Consider the following 17,932-nt stretch of genomic DNA (forward strand, 5'->3'; position numbering starts at 1 on the left):
TGAATATTAAAGTAATTTTATTACTCTGTTTATTACAGATTCAGAACAGTGTGTGTGTCTGACCTAGATGTGTAACTTCTAGATGACAATGAAAAACATGAATTAAAAATGAATGAATACAAATGTAATGAAGTGAGATTTGATGAGTGTGTGTGAAGATCAGAAACAGGATTTACAGAGTGTCTCTCTATCCTTTAATATCACACAGAGACACTGAGGAATGATAAACATTAAATCCAGCACAGAGGGGTTCAGTGAATGTGGTGTTGAATGTGTGTAAGTGTGTGAGTGTGTGTGTGTCAGAGACGCTGTAGAAGGACAGAGTGCCGGCCGACACGTCCACATACACTCCTGCTCTATTAGAGGATGAACGGACTGGAGGTATATCAGTCCTGTTATTATTGTGCCAGACAGTGAATCTTCTATCAGAGCAGGACAGACTCCAGGATTTGTCATTGTATCCAAACACACAGTCTCTCCCTCCTTTCCTGCTGATTCCTTCATATGTCACTGATATTTCAGCACTATATCCGCTCCATTCAGCTTCCCAGAAACAGCGTCCAGTCAGTCTCTCTCTACACAGAACCTGAGGATACTCATCAAATCTCTCTGGATGATCAGGATACGGCTGACGCTCTGACACATACGTCACCTTCCTGTTCCCATCAGACAGAATGAGTCGAGGGTTTGCTGTGTTTGGATCCAGTGTGAGATCACAGGCATCTGAACACAAGAAGAGAGAAACATCAAGAACAACAACAGTGAAGGTGTGTGTGTGTGTGTGTGTGTTTACAGCTTTGACAGAATGTCCTCCAGATTCACAAATGTCCTCACTAATACAGTGAAAGCTGTTGAACAGAGATAGAGATTCAGACCTCACTAGCAGTGCCAGTCCTAGACCTCTGGAGCCCTAAACAAAACTGTGTGAAAAAGCTGTCAGGCCTGAAACAGAGCAGACTAGTGTTGTCAAAAGTACCAAAGCGACACTTAAATGTGAAGCGTAATGATAGCAGGCTTTCTGCAGCAGCGGTTCAGTTCATTCCTGCTTTCAGACGATCCTGTGTGTATTTGTGTGTGTGTGAAGAGCCTCAACAGTTTCTAATTACTGTGTGTTTCTGCAGTGTTGATCATTGTAGCCAATCACAGACATGTTTGTTGATCATGTGAACACAACGGTTTAGTCAGAATCAGCTCAATCCTCCAGAGTTTGTTCAGCGTGAGCTCTGCACTCTCCAATGGTTTCTCTATAACCAACAGAGTGTGAACATGATGTCAATAAGAGATTGAGACAGATTTGATGATCGTAACAGCAGTTTTCACTCAGTTAGTGAGTTTGTGCTGCGGCTGAACTGAGGTCAAATTACATTCATTGATTATAAAGAAACACTTTCTGCTTCGCATTCATAATTTGAGTGACAGTTTTATTCTTCATGCTGCTAAGTTCACACAGTTTCAGGAGTTACAGCCATATTGAACTGAATCTGAAACTGTGATGATTGACATTGGGATCATAAGCAGAGCAACGGATGGACAAAAACAATCTGATAAAAATTTAAAACATTTCAAAATAATCTCCATTCTTCTTGTCATGTTTCTGCTGTGGACAGATATCTTTGATTTGAAGCCATAGGCAGGGTTGCCAACTTTGGGACTTTGGCTGGAGTGAGACTTTTCAGTTTTCAGTAAAAATTTCAGTTTGCGCGTGTGCGCGGAGAAAATGTTTGGTAACCCTAATTTTAAAAATCAATGTCAGTCCATGTTTACTTAGTATCATTGGGGTGAAATAATTAATTTTATTTTTTGTCAGTTTTGTTACCTGACAGGGGCGGAGCCATACATTGTAAACATTCGGGGCTTAGCCCAAATCTATATTTGTCCAAAGACATTAAAATTTTCTATTAATAGCTTTACTGACATGAAAGGAGCTTTTGTTGTCGTATTCTTGTTCAGAAAATGTACATTATTTGACACTGTAATTTGTAAAACTTTGTTAGATGTACCTCTGCTAGGGGGTCCGGGGGCATGTCCCCCCGAAAGAAAATTTTGTACATTTTAAGGTTAAATGTATCAATCTGGTGCACTCTGGAAACTCAAAATTAATGCATCAATCTGGTGCACTCTGGAAACTCAAAATTAAGACGTTCTGCGCGGCTTTGATGGGTGCGCGGCCACAAATGGGCGGCGACCGCTTCTTCCAGTGGCAGGAGCTTCACATATCCTTTTTCCTCAGCGCCCTCAACAAATAGAGCGTTAACTGTACGTACACACCGCCGCCGACTTGAGCTGCTAAGAAGCTCTGGCCGCTTTGGCCGCTCTGAATATTGAGTGCGCGCGCGTGGCCGGGGCTCTCTCTCTCTCTCTCTGCTCGTGTGCGCTGAAAATTTCATATTTTGGTATGAACATTAACCCGCCAGTGTGGCGGATAGCCTTTTGAGATTTGCTCGCCAAACGGAAAATCTACCCGCATTTGGCACTTGGCGGGTGTTAATTTCGGACCCTACATGAGACTATTTTTATCAAGCAATTTAGCTAGCCCACATCATAACGCACGTCAGACAACATTTGCAACTATAGTTGAAGTCTGTAACTTAGTCTCGGCACACAGACTGGTTAGGCAAGGCTACGTCTGTAGTGACAAGGCTCACCATTTTATTATTTGCTTACCTTGATTGTCTTCCAAACTTTCACACGTGCCGACTCCGACTCTGAACCTATGCTCCGAACTCTCTCTGAACTTCTCACACGCAACTGACGTATCAGGTGCAAGGTTTTCAGCCAATCAACGATCAGAGAATACTGCAGCGAGAACGTTGTAGGGAGATGTAACAGCTGTGGGCCTTAAACTCCTCTCCTGTCATTAATACGCTGTGGTCTAGTCATCAACAGAAAGTAATGGATTGAGAGGGGAGAAAAATAGATTTTGGTGTGACATTTCTTGCGTGTGCGTGAGAGCGTGAGATTGATGCTGAAAGCGTGAGTGTCACGCCAGATGCGTGAGAGTTGGCAACCCTGCCATAGGTCTTGTCCACACTAATATGTTTTCGTTTGAAATGCATCTTTTTCTCTCTGTTTTGTCCTTCTGTCCACACTGAGATGGTGTTTCTGTCCTGTGAAAACTGAGCTTTCTGAAGACGCTCTCACGAGTGGATAATTTTGATAAAGCTGTGTTCATGTTGTAGTGTGACTGTGAAAACTGAGGTATTTGAAGACACTGCCGCATGTTTAGTCTTTTGACGCGTACTGTACCGATAGATATCTGTGTTTACACCGGTATTGTGCCTGTTATGAGCTGTTCACTTTCACACTGTTGCTAAAGATACGTTACTTTGTTCACTCTTCATTTCACAGTCCTGCAAACATGACAGAAAATTCACTCACAATTGCTGTCCTGCAGCCAAACATGAGCGCAGTTGAGTTTAAGACCAAACATATAATGTTGAGTGAGAGCGACCAGGAAGCATCAGTGAATGCTGAGATATTCTGATAAATAAAATAGGGATGTCCAGATCCGATCAGGTGATCGGAAATCGGGCCCGATCACGTGGTTTCAGACTGGATCGGAATCGGACGTTACCTCCCGATCAGGACTCGGATATATATATGTATATATATTCTCATTATTTTTTAACACATCTATAGTTATGCGGTGGCACAGAGTTAGACCCTTTTGACTCCACACAGAAACAGCAACGCGTGCGGCATGACATCACTTTGTTGCAGAGACGCTATTGATTAAATGCAGACCGGCAAAGTAGAACACAGAAGCAGCTTGAAGCGGAAAGCTCGAGTATGTCTGCGGTCTGGAGTAGGCCAGTAGGGTGACCACCTGGCTATTGATCTGTTGCAGGACAGTAGATGTGACTTTGCGGGACAATGGAATATGAGACAGATAAATTTACTACTATTACTCAATGTAAATAGTGATTTACACTTGGTGGCAAACTTGGCATGTGCGCCGATTAATGTTTCTGCCGGTGGGTTCTATAATGTTGCGCTTATGGCAACATTAAATCCTGGAGAGAAGAAAATTCTAGATTCACGGCTGCACATGCAGGAGGACAAAGTTTGAGTGCGCAGATGTAATATCTGAGCAAGAGCGCGGGCGCGTCCAGTTTTGTGCAAAGGAAACTACCTGTGAGCGGAGAGATTGCTTGTGCATTTGATGTGCTCTCGTGATAAAATAATGCGCTCTCGACATTTTTCATTATAATAAATAACGCCATAGAACTTGCATTAAATGAAATATAAACGTGAGTAGAACGTTGTGTCTGAACGTCGTAATTTTGTATTGGTTAAAACAAATGGAGAATATCTCATTTTTCCTTAGGTGCAGCTCAACCATTTCCGTGTGTGGCGCTTGATCGCCGCCGTTCGTTGGAAATATTTGCCATCAGAATGGATGATTACATGCTTTAAATAATCGATTTAGGCAGCTTTGAGCAGCTCTTGAGGTTCTTATCTAGTATGTGAGATGAAGTCCTTGCTGGTGTAGTTGTGTTTACCGACTTTGATGAGGCCCGCACTTATCCCATTGCGCTGTCCACCCAGTTGATGTCCAACTCTCTCTATGATTGCATTGGTTGGTTATTTTCACAGCTAGAATATGACGGCTGCACAAATAGATTTTTAAATGCCAGTCACAGTTTTTATTATATTTCTTACTGTTGTATTGTAATTTCAGGTATGAAAAAAAAAATTACAGCCATAAATGAAATGCGGGACACTACTTGTAGGAGCCATAGTTACTAGTTTATTTCTTTTTTATCAATTTGTTCATTTAAATCATTTTTGTTGTTGTTGTATCGTTAATTGTTTATTTCTTTGAGTGTGTGCCCTCTATAGGAGAGAAAAAGTTTAAAAGGAAATGCCACCCCTGATAGGATGGGGGCGCTGGTGCAAGAGCACACAGTTTTTGACCGTTCACATGGAGAAAGCCTGAAAGCGGCCTTGGAGTTGTTTGTTTGTTTTATGCTACAATGCATCTTTATTTTTGATTTAATAAACTTCAGTTATCGTTTGAAACATCAACAAGCCTCTTTGGATATATTCATTCTACTTTGCACGCGTCAGAAAGATTGCACCATCATCTCTCACAGTGGCAAAGAAACAGGGAACAAAACTGGAAATTTGAAACTTGTTTTGCCGCTACACTACTTAAGTCTTGCGGGACGCGGGACAAAGCTCCCAATTTCGGGAGTGTTCCGCAAAATGCGGGGCGGTAGTCTGGAGAATAAGGTGAATTAAATAAAAAATAAGGAACATCCTGGATCTGTTTTTTTCACTCTTCTTTATTCTTTTTTTATGTATTATAGAAGTATCGGATCGGGACTCGGTATCGGTAGATACTCAAAATCAAATGACTCGGACTCGGACTCAAGGGCAAAAAAACCTGATCGGGACATCCCTAAAATAAAATGATCCTGCCAGAAGAATAGTGTGAAAACCTTATTATGTCTGATCGTCTGTATCATCTCAGTGAGCTTTATTGTCACATGTGCAGTAAAGTGAATTCAACGTTTCTGATGTTTCAGTGTGGATGAGAAGCTTTTGGAAAACACTTACACACACTTGTAAACTAGTGTGGACGAGAGTGTGGTGTTTTTATTGTATCTGAATTAATAGTCACGTGTCAAGACATGTCATTACCATTACTGCATGATGTCTGAGTCCAAAACACTAATTAAATAAATATAAATCCCATGTATTTATAGAAAGATATTTCCACATGACTCCTCTAAAGCTGAATGCACAGTTATGTTCACATTATGTAGTGATACGTTACTTAAATCATCTTTGAGAGACAATGAGCCCCTGGTGGTGACCGGCACTGATAACTAGTTTAAAAACGGCTCATAAACTGGACAAATCATGTTTCTCTGTAAATCTAGTGTTTTTCTGTGATGTTTGTTTGGGGCATAAAATATATCATTAACCTGATAGAAAAACAATTAAAGTTTATGAGATGAGCTCAGTAATATAGTCAAACAACTGTGTGTGTTTTTAATCTAAACCTCTTTCACATACTCGATTTATCTTCTCCTACCCTCTTTTGACAATGTAGAACTGAAAATTAAAATCTCTTTACATCTGGAAAGAAATTTCCTAAAATCTCATCCAAAAAATAATTGATGTCATCTAAAGAGTAAACCTGATTTTTGCAATATTACTTGAAACTGTCTTTATTAACTGGTAAAAGACTATTTATTAGGTGCACTGAAAATAATATTATTAATATACATCATCTGTGCACGAGGTAGGGCCTTAAACCTTAGTCGGTGTTCAAATTCCATGTGAAAGAATATAAATCTGCTTCAGGAGCAGGAAACAATCACTGTATGTTGAGCATAGTCAGAATGTTTTAGCTAGTCGTTAAATGTGTGCCCGGCTTAATAACACAGCGAATGCCGGTGGTAAACAAACACTCGTGCACGAGTTTTGGGAGGCGTTTACTTGCGCTCATTTCAAAAACTCAGTTGACGAAAACATCCTCTGTACCACCTTTAAAGCAAGCTGTACAGTAATCTCTGGATTACACTCGCTCGCATTTCCGCTCTTTCACACGAGCTCTCAGCCCTCTCCGCATTGGATTTTGTGAAATAGTGCTTCAGCAAGTACTCGAAATCAGAGAGAATTGTGGGTATAAAGTAGTGAACGAATGTAGGGAATGAAGTCATTCACTTAGAATTTGGACACCTCTACAAAATGGCCGACACCCGATATAGTGGACTAGTGGATAGGGAGCGGTTTTGGACACAGCTTAGCGTAGCTAACCATTGTTTTGGTCAACGAACAATTGTTCGATTATTCTAACGATTACTTCAGTAATTTGAGGTTTCAGATATTTAAATACACATAAGTACTAGTGACGATACATTTAGACTTAATATACTAAATATACACTGATGTCTATGGAAGCTGCAATAATAATCCTGTCCATTATAATTAGACGATGCGTTATATTCATATCAGACACACATTACATACTGTGTCACCGTGTCCTAACCAGATAATATTCCAGTGACGAGCAATTTGATTGTCCACACTAGATGCGACGTGACAATGAGAAGCGATAAAATCAATCAAAACCACAGCCAATCAGAAGAGAGTGTGGGCGGGCTCTCGTGGCAAGAGCACAGCAGACACAATGAAATGGGCAAGTACATAGTAAAATTCTTAAATATTACACTATTTAAACATCATTTAAAGTACAGATGGAGTGACTGATCCAATCTGTTATAAAATACACTTGTTTGTCCGCATTTAGTTGACAGTTTGAACGTTGTTGTATTCATTTATTTATTTTCAAGATCTGAGATTAATTAGCCAGTGTTGTTTTCATTACAGCTAAAAAGCTGGGAACACAGAATGATTCAAACTCACATTAGATGCTTTTAACATTAAATAAAGCACACAAACAGTACCTGATACCTCACACACTGCGTGTGGCGGAGAAATAGAAACCGTTTCTAAAATAGAATATTCACATGTCGCCGTCGCGGCTGGTTAGGACAAAAACTCTGATTAACATGGAAAAGATACCTTTTATCACTTGTTGCGGCGTCACATCTGGTTAGAACATGGTGTAAGGCAAGCAACTATAAAGTTTACCCTGCTCTTCTCCCAATTCACCGGACACTTACATCCATCCGTGTATTTTAAAAGAAGTGGATGAATTCACGTGTATTAAATCTGACAGATCTATTCTCCTTTTCACGGCGTAAACAAACATGGCGGCACTCGCACATATAGCTCAACTATTAACGTGATCATTATAAAGGTTCTTACACAACAAAACATTCACTAGCAATAACACAATAATAATTGATTCAAGTAAAGTATCAAAAGCAAGTAATCACTTGGTTTTATTGAACAAAACTGTTAAAATACATAATGTATTTAAATTGTATAACAAATGTTCTGTGTATGTGGTATAACAAATGCCTGCAGAGGCCGCCAGTGGCCTGCCGATTGTTTTTACACTTTACAACGCGATCTAGTTTGAGTTTGAGACGTGCCACTCATGGAAATGATAACAGTTCATATGAAGCTCTGAGACGCACATAGATAACCTACATGCATGTAAATCACAGCGCAAATATATTAAACCTGCAGCACATACATTTATTTAATTAATTCACAGCCTTTGTAAATTCCAGTAGCATTATGCTTTATTATGATTTTTAAACAGGTTTAACCCTCAGGGGTCTGAGGATTTTTGGGGCCCTGGAGAAGTTTTGACATGCCCTGACATTTGTGCTTTTTTCAGTTGTTCATAAACATATTAATGACAAAAGTGTCATTACACTGTATTCAGCACAAACTAGGCTACAATAATATGTGAGGAACATGTATGTACATGTTTGTGTTTTTGAAGCAATAACGTTTATGCATGGTTATTGAAAAAACTAAAAACTTAAGTCACTGAAATAAGGCCAAAAAAAAAATATATTAAAACTGTGTTCACAAGGATTCTGGGTATTGGAGGTTGTAGACTAGAGTTTTTGCTTCAGAATGAAGTAAAAATTATTATATGCTTAAAAGCATACACATTTGGAGAAATATTGATGGATTCTCATATGTTTATATCAATTTTCTATACAGAGGAGTAATATTTATTATTCTATATTTATTGTCATCATTATGAGCGCTGGATGATGTGTTTTTGATTCATACTCAAAGCCGGAGGGCGCTCTGCCCCTTTTGTCCACAAATGCCTCAGTAAAAGAAGAGGCATATCATGTGACAATCAAGGAACTAACAGAGGCAAGAGATCGCTAAATGTGGCTATTCAAAACACTTTTGAAGACAATAAATACACGATTGAGACGATGAATGCATGTATTGACTGAATTTGCGTTTGAATAGCGCTGGCTCCGTGGGCGTGGCCGCATTAGCGGATAATGAGCTGAATCACAGACTTCTGACATGGCTCTCTTTTCATACAGATTACATAAACACAGAAGGTTTGTTTTCGATTTGACTTATATGTTTTAAAACCTGAGATCTTAACGTTTTTTTAGACATAAGTGTAATTTTTTTGTCATTAGTATTCACTAAGTTACAGTTCATTTTCTGAGAACTATCAGATTGGACATCGTTCAGAGGGAGACGAGAGATCACGCATCATGTTAGTTTTCTTTATTTTACAAAAAGCACAACATTTTGTTTTTACTCTGAGTGTACACAAATGAAAGAAGATATTCCACAGATTAAAATGGTGTATAACTCTTAATTGTATGTACAACATTGACGGAGTATTTTGAGTCTCTTTCACACTGATAAGAAAAAAACCACGGTGGTATCGCCGGCGATACCCTCAGACCTCAGAGTATTAATATGCTTAAAAGCATGCACATTTGGAGAAATATTGATGGATTCTCATATGTTTATATCAATTTTCTATACAGAGGAGTAATATTTATTATTCTATATTTATTGTCATCATTATGAGCGCTGGATGCTGCGTTTTTAATTCATACTTGAGCCAGAGGGCGCTCTGCCCCTTTTGTCCACAAATGCCTCAGTAAAAGAAGAGGCATATCATGTGACAATCAAGGAACTAACAGAGGCAAGAGATCGCTAAATATGGCTATTCAAAACACTTTTGAAGACAATAAATACACGATTGAGATGACGAATGCATGTATTGACTGAATTTGCGTCTGAATAGCGCTGGCTCCGTGGCCGTGGCCGCATTAGCGGATAATGAGCTGAATCACAGACTTCTGACATGGCTCTCTTTTCATACAGATTACATAAACACAGAAGGTTTGTTTTCGATTTGACTTATATGTTTTAAAACCTGACATCTTAACGTTTTTTTAGACATAAGTGTAATTTTTTTGTCATTAGTATTCACTAAGTTACAGTTCATTTTCTAAGAACTATCAGATTGGACTTCGTTCAGAGGGAGACGAGAGATCACGCATCATGTTAGTTTTCTTTATTTTACAAAAAGCACAACATTTTGTTTTTACTCTGAGTGTACACAAATGAAAGAAGATATTCCACAGATTAAAATTGTGTATAACTCTTAATTGTATGTGCAACATTGACGGAGTATTTTGAGTCTCTTTCACACTGATAAGAAAAAACCACGGTGGTATCGCCGGCGATACCCTCAGACCTCAGAGTGTTAATATCGTGCAGCCTTAGAAAAAGGTCTAATAATGCGTTTCATGGATTCAGTGGAAAGTGCCACTTCCGGTATTTTACTGGTTACTCGACACGGGCAAATTGAAATCGAGGATTTTTTAATAATCGAGTATTTGAATTTAATCGAGGAATCGTTACAGCCCTACCTTCAACCATTCGCTCATTCTCAAAAGTCAACTCCTTGTCTTTCCTTTCTTTACACTCTCAGTAGGAATTAAGAATTAACATTAAGAGTCCGCAAGTTTAAAACATAAATACTTGTTGCCTAAATGACAGCACGTTTCAAGTACTTGTTGCTAATTGTTCATCTAGTTGTTCATCCTTGAGAAAAACCACCACTGCTTTGTTCATTCGGGACTCAGAAACAATATTCTCATGTCCCACACGTTCAGCCACCTCCAACAGCACATCTTCCACGGACTCTCCAGCATTCATTACACACCTGATGCTGTGACGGAGCGACAGAGATGAAGCCTACACACTCACGTGTGACCATCTCAGTGTGTGTGTGTGTGTGTGTGTTTGTAGACCTACACTTTCGTAGTCCTGCTGTCATCATGACCTCTCCTCCATGATCCACACTATAAACACACAAACACACATTAACGTAGATCTGCATCATTCACACACAGGTTCAGTTTGTCATTATTAGTGTTTGACATACTTGAGTATCTGCAGTTTATAGTTTGGATCCTCCAGTTTGTGGTTGAGCAGCTGCACTCCTGATTGTCCTGGGTGATTGTAGCTCAGGTCCAGCCCTCTCAGGTGTGAGGGGTTTGAACTCAGAGCTGAAGACACATAATCACAGCCTTCCTTTGTCACCATACAGCCAGATAACCTGCAGACACACACCAGTCAGATCATCTACAGACACACAGTCAGATAATCTACAGACACACACAGTCAGATCATCTACAGACACACAGTCAGATCATATACAGACACACACAGATCATTTACAGACACACAGTCAGATAATCTACAGACACACACTGTCAGATAATCTACAGACACACACAGTCAGATCATATACAGACACAGTCAGATCATCTAGAGACACACACAGTCAGATCATCTAGAGACACACACAGTCAGATCATCTACAGACACACAACAGAAGATCATCTACAGACACACACACAGATCATCTACAGACACACACAGTCAGATCATCTAGAGACACACACAGTCAGATCATCTAGAGACACACACACACAGATCATCTACAGACACACACAGTCAGATCATCTACAGACACACACAGTCAGATCATCTAGAGACACACACACACACACACAGATCATCTACAGACACATACAGTCAGATCATCTACAGACACACACCAGTCAGATCATCTACAGACACACAACAGTCAGGTCATCTACATACACACAGTCAGATCATCTAGAGACACACACACACAGATCATCTACAGACACACACAGTCAGATCATCTACAGACACACACAGTCAGATCATCTAGAGACACACAGTCAGATCATATACAGACACACAGATCATTTACAGACACACAGTCAGATAATCTACAGACACACAGTCAGATCATATACAGACACACATTCAGATAATCTAGAGACACACACAGTCAGATCATCTAGAGACACACAGTCAGATCATCTAGAGACACACACAGTCAGATCATCTACAGACACACACAGTCAGATAATCTACAGACACACATTCAGATCATCTAGAGACACACAGTCAGATCATCTAGAGACACACAGTCAGATAATCTACAGACACACAGTCAGATCATATACAGACACACATTCAGATCATCTAGAGACACACACACACAGATCATCTACAGACACACACAGTCAGATCATCTACAGACACACAGTCAGATCATATACAGACACACACAGATCATTTACAGACACACAGTCAGATAACCTACAGACACACAGTCAGATCATATACAGACACACATTCAGATAATCTAGAGACACACACAGTCAGATCATCTAGAGACACACAGTCAGATCATCTAGAGACACACACAGTCAGATCATCTACAGACACACACAGTCAGATAATCTACAGACACATTCAGATCATCTAGAGACACACAGTCAGATCATCTAGAGACACAGTCAGATAATCTACAGACACACAGTCAGATCATATACAGACACACATTCAGATAATCTAGAGACACACACAGTCAGATCATCTAGAGACACACACAGTCAGATCATCTACAGACACACACAGTCAGATAATCTACAGACACATTCAGATCATCTAGAGACACACAGTCAGATCATCTAGAGACACAGTCAGATAATCTACAGACACACAGTCAGATCATATACAGACACACATTCAGATCATCTAGAGACACACAGTCAGATAATCTACAGACACAGTCAGATCATATACAGACACACACAGATCATTTACAGACACACAGTCAGATAATCTACAGACACACAGTCAGATCATATACAGACACACATTCAGATAATCTACAGACACACACAGTCAGATCATCTAGAGACACACAGTCAGATCATCTAGAGACACACGCAGTCAGATCATCTACAGACACACACAGTCAGATAATCTACAGACACACACAGTCAGATCATCTAGAGACACACAGTCAGATCATCTAGAGACACACACAGTCAGATCATCTACAGACACACACAGTCAGATCATCTACAGACACAGTCAGATCATCTACAGACACACAGTCAGATAATCTACAGACACACACAGTCAGATCATCTAGAGACACACAGTCAGATCATCTAGAGACACACACAGTCAGATCATCTACAGACACACAACAGAAGATCATCTACAGACACACACACAGATCATCTACAGACACACACAGTCAGATCATCTAGAGACACACACACACAGATCATCTACAGACACACACAGTCAGATCATCTAGAGACACACACAGTCAGATCATCTACAGACACACAACAGAAGATCATCTACAGACACACACACAGATCATCTACAGACACACACAGTCAGATCATCTACAGACACACACAGTCAGATCATCTACAGACACATACAGTCAGATCATCTACAGACACACAACAGTCAGATCATCTACAGACAGGCAGACCATGCTGAAAATCCCTATGAGACTGTTGATGTCATTGAAGCCCCGTCCACTTTTAACAGCTGCAGCCTGTTTTGACTTCAATTAGTGACCTTTAAAAAGGCTTGCTTCAGTAGAGTGGTTTACTTCCTTTCCTTGTCTTTGCTGCTCAGAAATTGTCACATGGTGCTGTGTACAAATAAACCAGTCTGATGCACCCATGAAATGACTTATGTACTGTCATTGGTGAAAATAAACCTTTAAAATGGATATTGCCTCTGTGTTTTTACTGACGCCCGATTGTAATGCTCCCCCTGTGATTCAGCAGTGTCCTAAGAGTCTTTTACATGGTCCTTTGAGCCAGAGCTGAGCGTTCCAATGGACCAAGATCAATCAATTAGCCAATGCCATGTATCATCTCGTCAATGTCAAATGTCAATAGATGATGTCATACAGCAATTAGAATATTCATTATGTCATTAAGTTGCATTCGCATTCTGCCAAGTATCAGCCCTTTACATTTGTTTGCTTCTCTGCTGCTACTTCTTTGTGTTCACATAATGTTTTTTAATACAGACAAATTCCCAATAAAATTCTTTCATCTATATATTTTTCTGTTTTGTTGTCAGACAATATGAAATAATGACTGAAATGTGGCCCATTAAGACTACATACAGGGCTCAACATTAAGCCTTGTCATGTGCTCGTCCTTCGGACAAGTAAATCAGTCATTCATTGTCTGAATAAAAGAGTTGCTTGTCTGGAAAAAAAAATTGGATTTTTTTTTTATTTTTTGGTGTAAATATAAATGTATTCTGAAGCAAGGCAAGGCAATTTATTTGTATAGCACATTTCATACACAATGGCAATTCAAAGTGCTTTACATAAAGAGGAAGAATAAAAATAGAACATAAGAAATAGAAATAACAGTAAAAACAGATCATTTTGTTATCTGGATGGAAGAGCTAGGAAGTTTCAGGGAGTTTTTTGTAGTTGTTGTTGTTGTTGTCCGTCAGAGTGGATCTAAATGGATCTATCCATCAGAGCGGATCTAACTGGATCTTCCTCACACGACAGGACCGCTGTCTAGCTCTACCTGTTAAGGCACCTTGATAAACAAAGTTTCAATCTCCCCTTTTGCCAAGACACCTCAAACTGCGCCACACAACCCCAATCCCCCTTCCAGAGATATCTTATCTATGCAACGCAGTTCAAATTTCCCCCTTTGGAAAGTATCCTGACTGTAATCCAGAGATATCTTAACCATGCACCACAGCTCAAATTTCCCCATGGTTTGTCCAAATTTACCAAATTTTAACCTAATCACAAATGCTTTCTTCCTAATTCTCCCAGCTCTTTCAACCAGACAGCAACATTTAAGATGCATTAAAAGTCAGGAATAACAAGATGATACATAAAATATATAAAATACATTAAAAATGAAATAAAAACAGGAAAGGAGTTAAAATAAAAATAAAAATAAAAAGATAATACGTATAAAATAAAAAATGCAAACTGTTCGGACATAGCACAGTGCTCAATCAGCAAATGCATAGATAAAAAGATGTGTTTTGAGTCTGGATTTGAATGTGGCTACTGTTGGAGCACACCTGATCTCTTCTGGAAGCTGGTTCCAGCTGCGGCTGGCGTAACAGCTAAAAGCAGACTCTCCTTGCTTTGAGTGAACCCTTGGTATTTCTAAATGACTTGATCCTGATGATCTAAGTGATCTGTTAGGTTTATATTCTATGAGCATATCTGCAATGTATTGAGGTCCTAGGCCATTGAGTGATTTATAAACAAGTAACAGTACTTTAAAATCAATTCTAAATGCAACTGGAAGCCAGAGAAAGGACCTGAGGACTGGTGTGATGTGTTCATATTTTCTGGTTCTGCTCAGAATCCTGGCAGCAGCATTCTGTACGAGCTGCAGCTGTCTTATGGTCTTTTTGGGAAGGCCAGTGAGGAGCCCATTACAATAATCCACCCTGCTGGTGATGAAAACATGAACAAGTTTCTCTAAGTCTTGACTGGAGACAAAGCATCTAATTCTTGCAATATTTCTGAGATGATAATATGCTGATTTAGTTACTGTCTTTACATGGCTACTGAAACTCAGGTCTGACTCCAAAATCACACCAAGATTCCTGACTTGATTTTTAGTTGTTTGACCCCTAGAGTGAAGGTACGTGTTCACTTTGAGAACTTCATCTTTGTTTCCAAACGCAATGACTTCAGTTTTGTCTTTGTTTAACTGAAGGAAGTTCAGGCACATCCAATTTTTAATTTCATCAATGCACTGGCACAGGGAGTCAACGGGGCTGTAGTCGTTAGGTGATAGGGCTAGGTAAATCTGGGTGTCATCTGCATAGCTGTGATATGCAATTTGGTTCTTTCTCATTATTTGGCTCAGTGGCAGCATATATAGTTTGAACAGGAGGGGTGCAAGTATTGAACCTTGAGGGACTCCGCATGTCATGGATGTCCACTCAGACTTATGGTCACCGATACTCACATAATAACCTCTCCCTTCTAAGTATGACCTGAACCATTTAAGGACCATCCCAGAAAGCCCAACCCAGTTTTCCAGCCTGTCAAGAAGAATGTTGTGATCGACAGTGTCAAACGCAGCACTGAGATCGAGAAGAACCAGCACTGATAATTTACCTGAATCTGTGTTTAGGCAAATATCATTTATTATCTTTATGAGTGCTGTCTCTGTGCTGTGATGCAGTCGGAAACCAGATTGAAAGTTGTCAAAGTATCCATTCAAGCTTAAGAATTTGTTCAGCTGATTGAAAACAACTTTTTCAATGATCTTGCCTATGAAAGGAAGATTTGAGATTGGTCTGTAGTTACTCAATATGGTGTTATCCAGATTGCTCTTTTTTAGGAGGGGCTTAACAACTGCAGTTTTCAGGGATTTTGGAAAAGTCCCAGAGAGAAGTGAGGTGTTTACCACTTCTAGGAGATCTGCTTCTAAACAGTTAAACACACTTTTGAAAAAAGATGTGGGAAGTGTGTCAAGGGCGCAGGTTGATGTTTTAAGGTGCTGTACTGTTTCTTCCAAAATTTTACCATCGATTGCTTCGAAAACAGACATAATAGCTACTTTCTGAGGTTGTGATCTGATCTGTTTTACCCCAGTGCAGCTTAAGGATATGCTGATCGCCTTTCTGATATTATTAATTTTCTCAGAGAAGAAGGAAACATCTTCAGATGTTTCCTTCAGAAGCAATATCCTTTCAGAATATTCCAGCTTTGACATATATAAATCTGAATATTTGTGATATTTACACTGAGGGCTTTTTTTTACCTTTACAAGGAGCAGTTTTCCCCCACCCAATCCTATATGATTCATGTAAAATTAATTTGTTCAATAAATTAAATTAGAATAAGACACTAAGGGCTGTTACCAATCAAATTAAATCATTTACAATAAAAAAAAATACAACTGCATTAAATAATGTTATGGGATTGTTTTAAATATTTTTTTGAAAAGTCAAAAAAGAAATGTTGGGGGAAAAGTGATACTTTTAAAAATGAAACTAAACAACCAGTAGGTGGTCTTAATAAGTGAGTCATTGAGTCATTCATTCAAACGATTCATTCCATGGCTGATTCATTCAAGAATGAGGCAACTGTTTATGAATGAGTCATTGCTTGCATCTCAGTGTGCATTCTATCCTAAATAGTATGTCACATTAGTAATATTCAATACTATTTAGGGCGGATAGTATGCACATTGTCACTAAAATCCTGATTTATAATAGAGATGTTGTCTGACAAAATCACTATACACATAATATAAAGACATTTAATGTGATTTTGGCTATATATACACGCAGGGTGCGATTTGTGAAAAAAACATCAGTCCAACAGGGTGTTTTTTGTCTTTTTTTTTGTGGTGTTTTTTTCCCTTTTGAAAATAAATCACAAATTACAGTGGAGCTATATACCACTATTTACAATGACACTAATAATTCTTAATTTCTAATAGGAATGCAAAATAGGGAATGCAGACTAAATAGCTTTGATATTTGCACCCCTATTTACAATGACATTAATAATTCTTCATTTCTAATAGGAATGCAATATCATGCAAAATCAATCAGTAGTTGATTTTTTTTAATAGAATAACGAGACACATACCTCTACATTCAATCGTGTTTGCTCCTATTTATTTTTGATCACAGTGCATAAACAAACATTTAGTCCCAAAGTGCGCACATTTGGAGAAATACACATTTACCTCATATTTCATTAGATAAAATAGAAGCAGGGCTGTACACAGGGTTTCATAATTATTGAGGTCATAAAATGTAGTTGACTAGTCTAGGGCGCATGCTCCCTGAAAAAATTTTGATTTCCTTGGTGTAGACATGTGCATTTAAAGACGTTTTAAGGCCAAGAAATTGGATAAAAATTGCTTTGAAACAATATCAACAAATAGCCTATGCATGCAGTTTTTGAGGCAGCTTTAATCGCATGTACGGTAATTTCATGACTTCATTTACAACAGAAGAACGACGGTGCATGCTTGTAGTTTCATTTGTGCTTTATTTAAGCTATAATAAAGTAATCATGCAGCGCGCGCCGGCGCATTTGCGCATGCAATTCTTGAGTACGTGCTGGGAGCACAGTATAACCGCTGTTTGGACATGTCATGTTCATTTTTCT

General features: G+C 39.0%; 1 protein-coding gene across 5 annotated transcripts in view; it reads right to left on the reverse strand.

The window, feature by feature from the left end:
- The window catches only part of LOC125261606 (NACHT, LRR and PYD domains-containing protein 3-like), a 37,989-nt gene continuing 20,057 nt past the window's right edge, over positions 1–17,932 (reverse strand). For 4 of the 5 annotated variants that reach the window (XM_048180164.1, XM_048180162.1, XM_048180160.1 and 1 more), the window contains 3 exons: positions 10,820–10,993; positions 10,690–10,736; positions 1–723 (listed from right to left, as the gene is read on the reverse strand). In XM_048180164.1, coding sequence (XP_048036121.1) covers positions 188–723; positions 10,690–10,736; positions 10,820–10,993 — 757 coding nt within the window. In that variant the 3' untranslated portion in view covers positions 1–187. Of the gene's footprint in view, positions 724–780; positions 1,245–10,689; positions 10,737–10,819; positions 10,994–17,932 lie in introns of those variants that run through there. The other variant, XM_048180163.1, reaches the window with a different exon arrangement.

Source organism: Megalobrama amblycephala, unplaced genomic scaffold, assembly GCF_018812025.1.
Source record: "Megalobrama amblycephala isolate DHTTF-2021 unplaced genomic scaffold, ASM1881202v1 scaffold442, whole genome shotgun sequence".
Lineage (NCBI taxonomy): Eukaryota > Metazoa > Chordata > Actinopteri > Cypriniformes > Xenocyprididae > Megalobrama > Megalobrama amblycephala.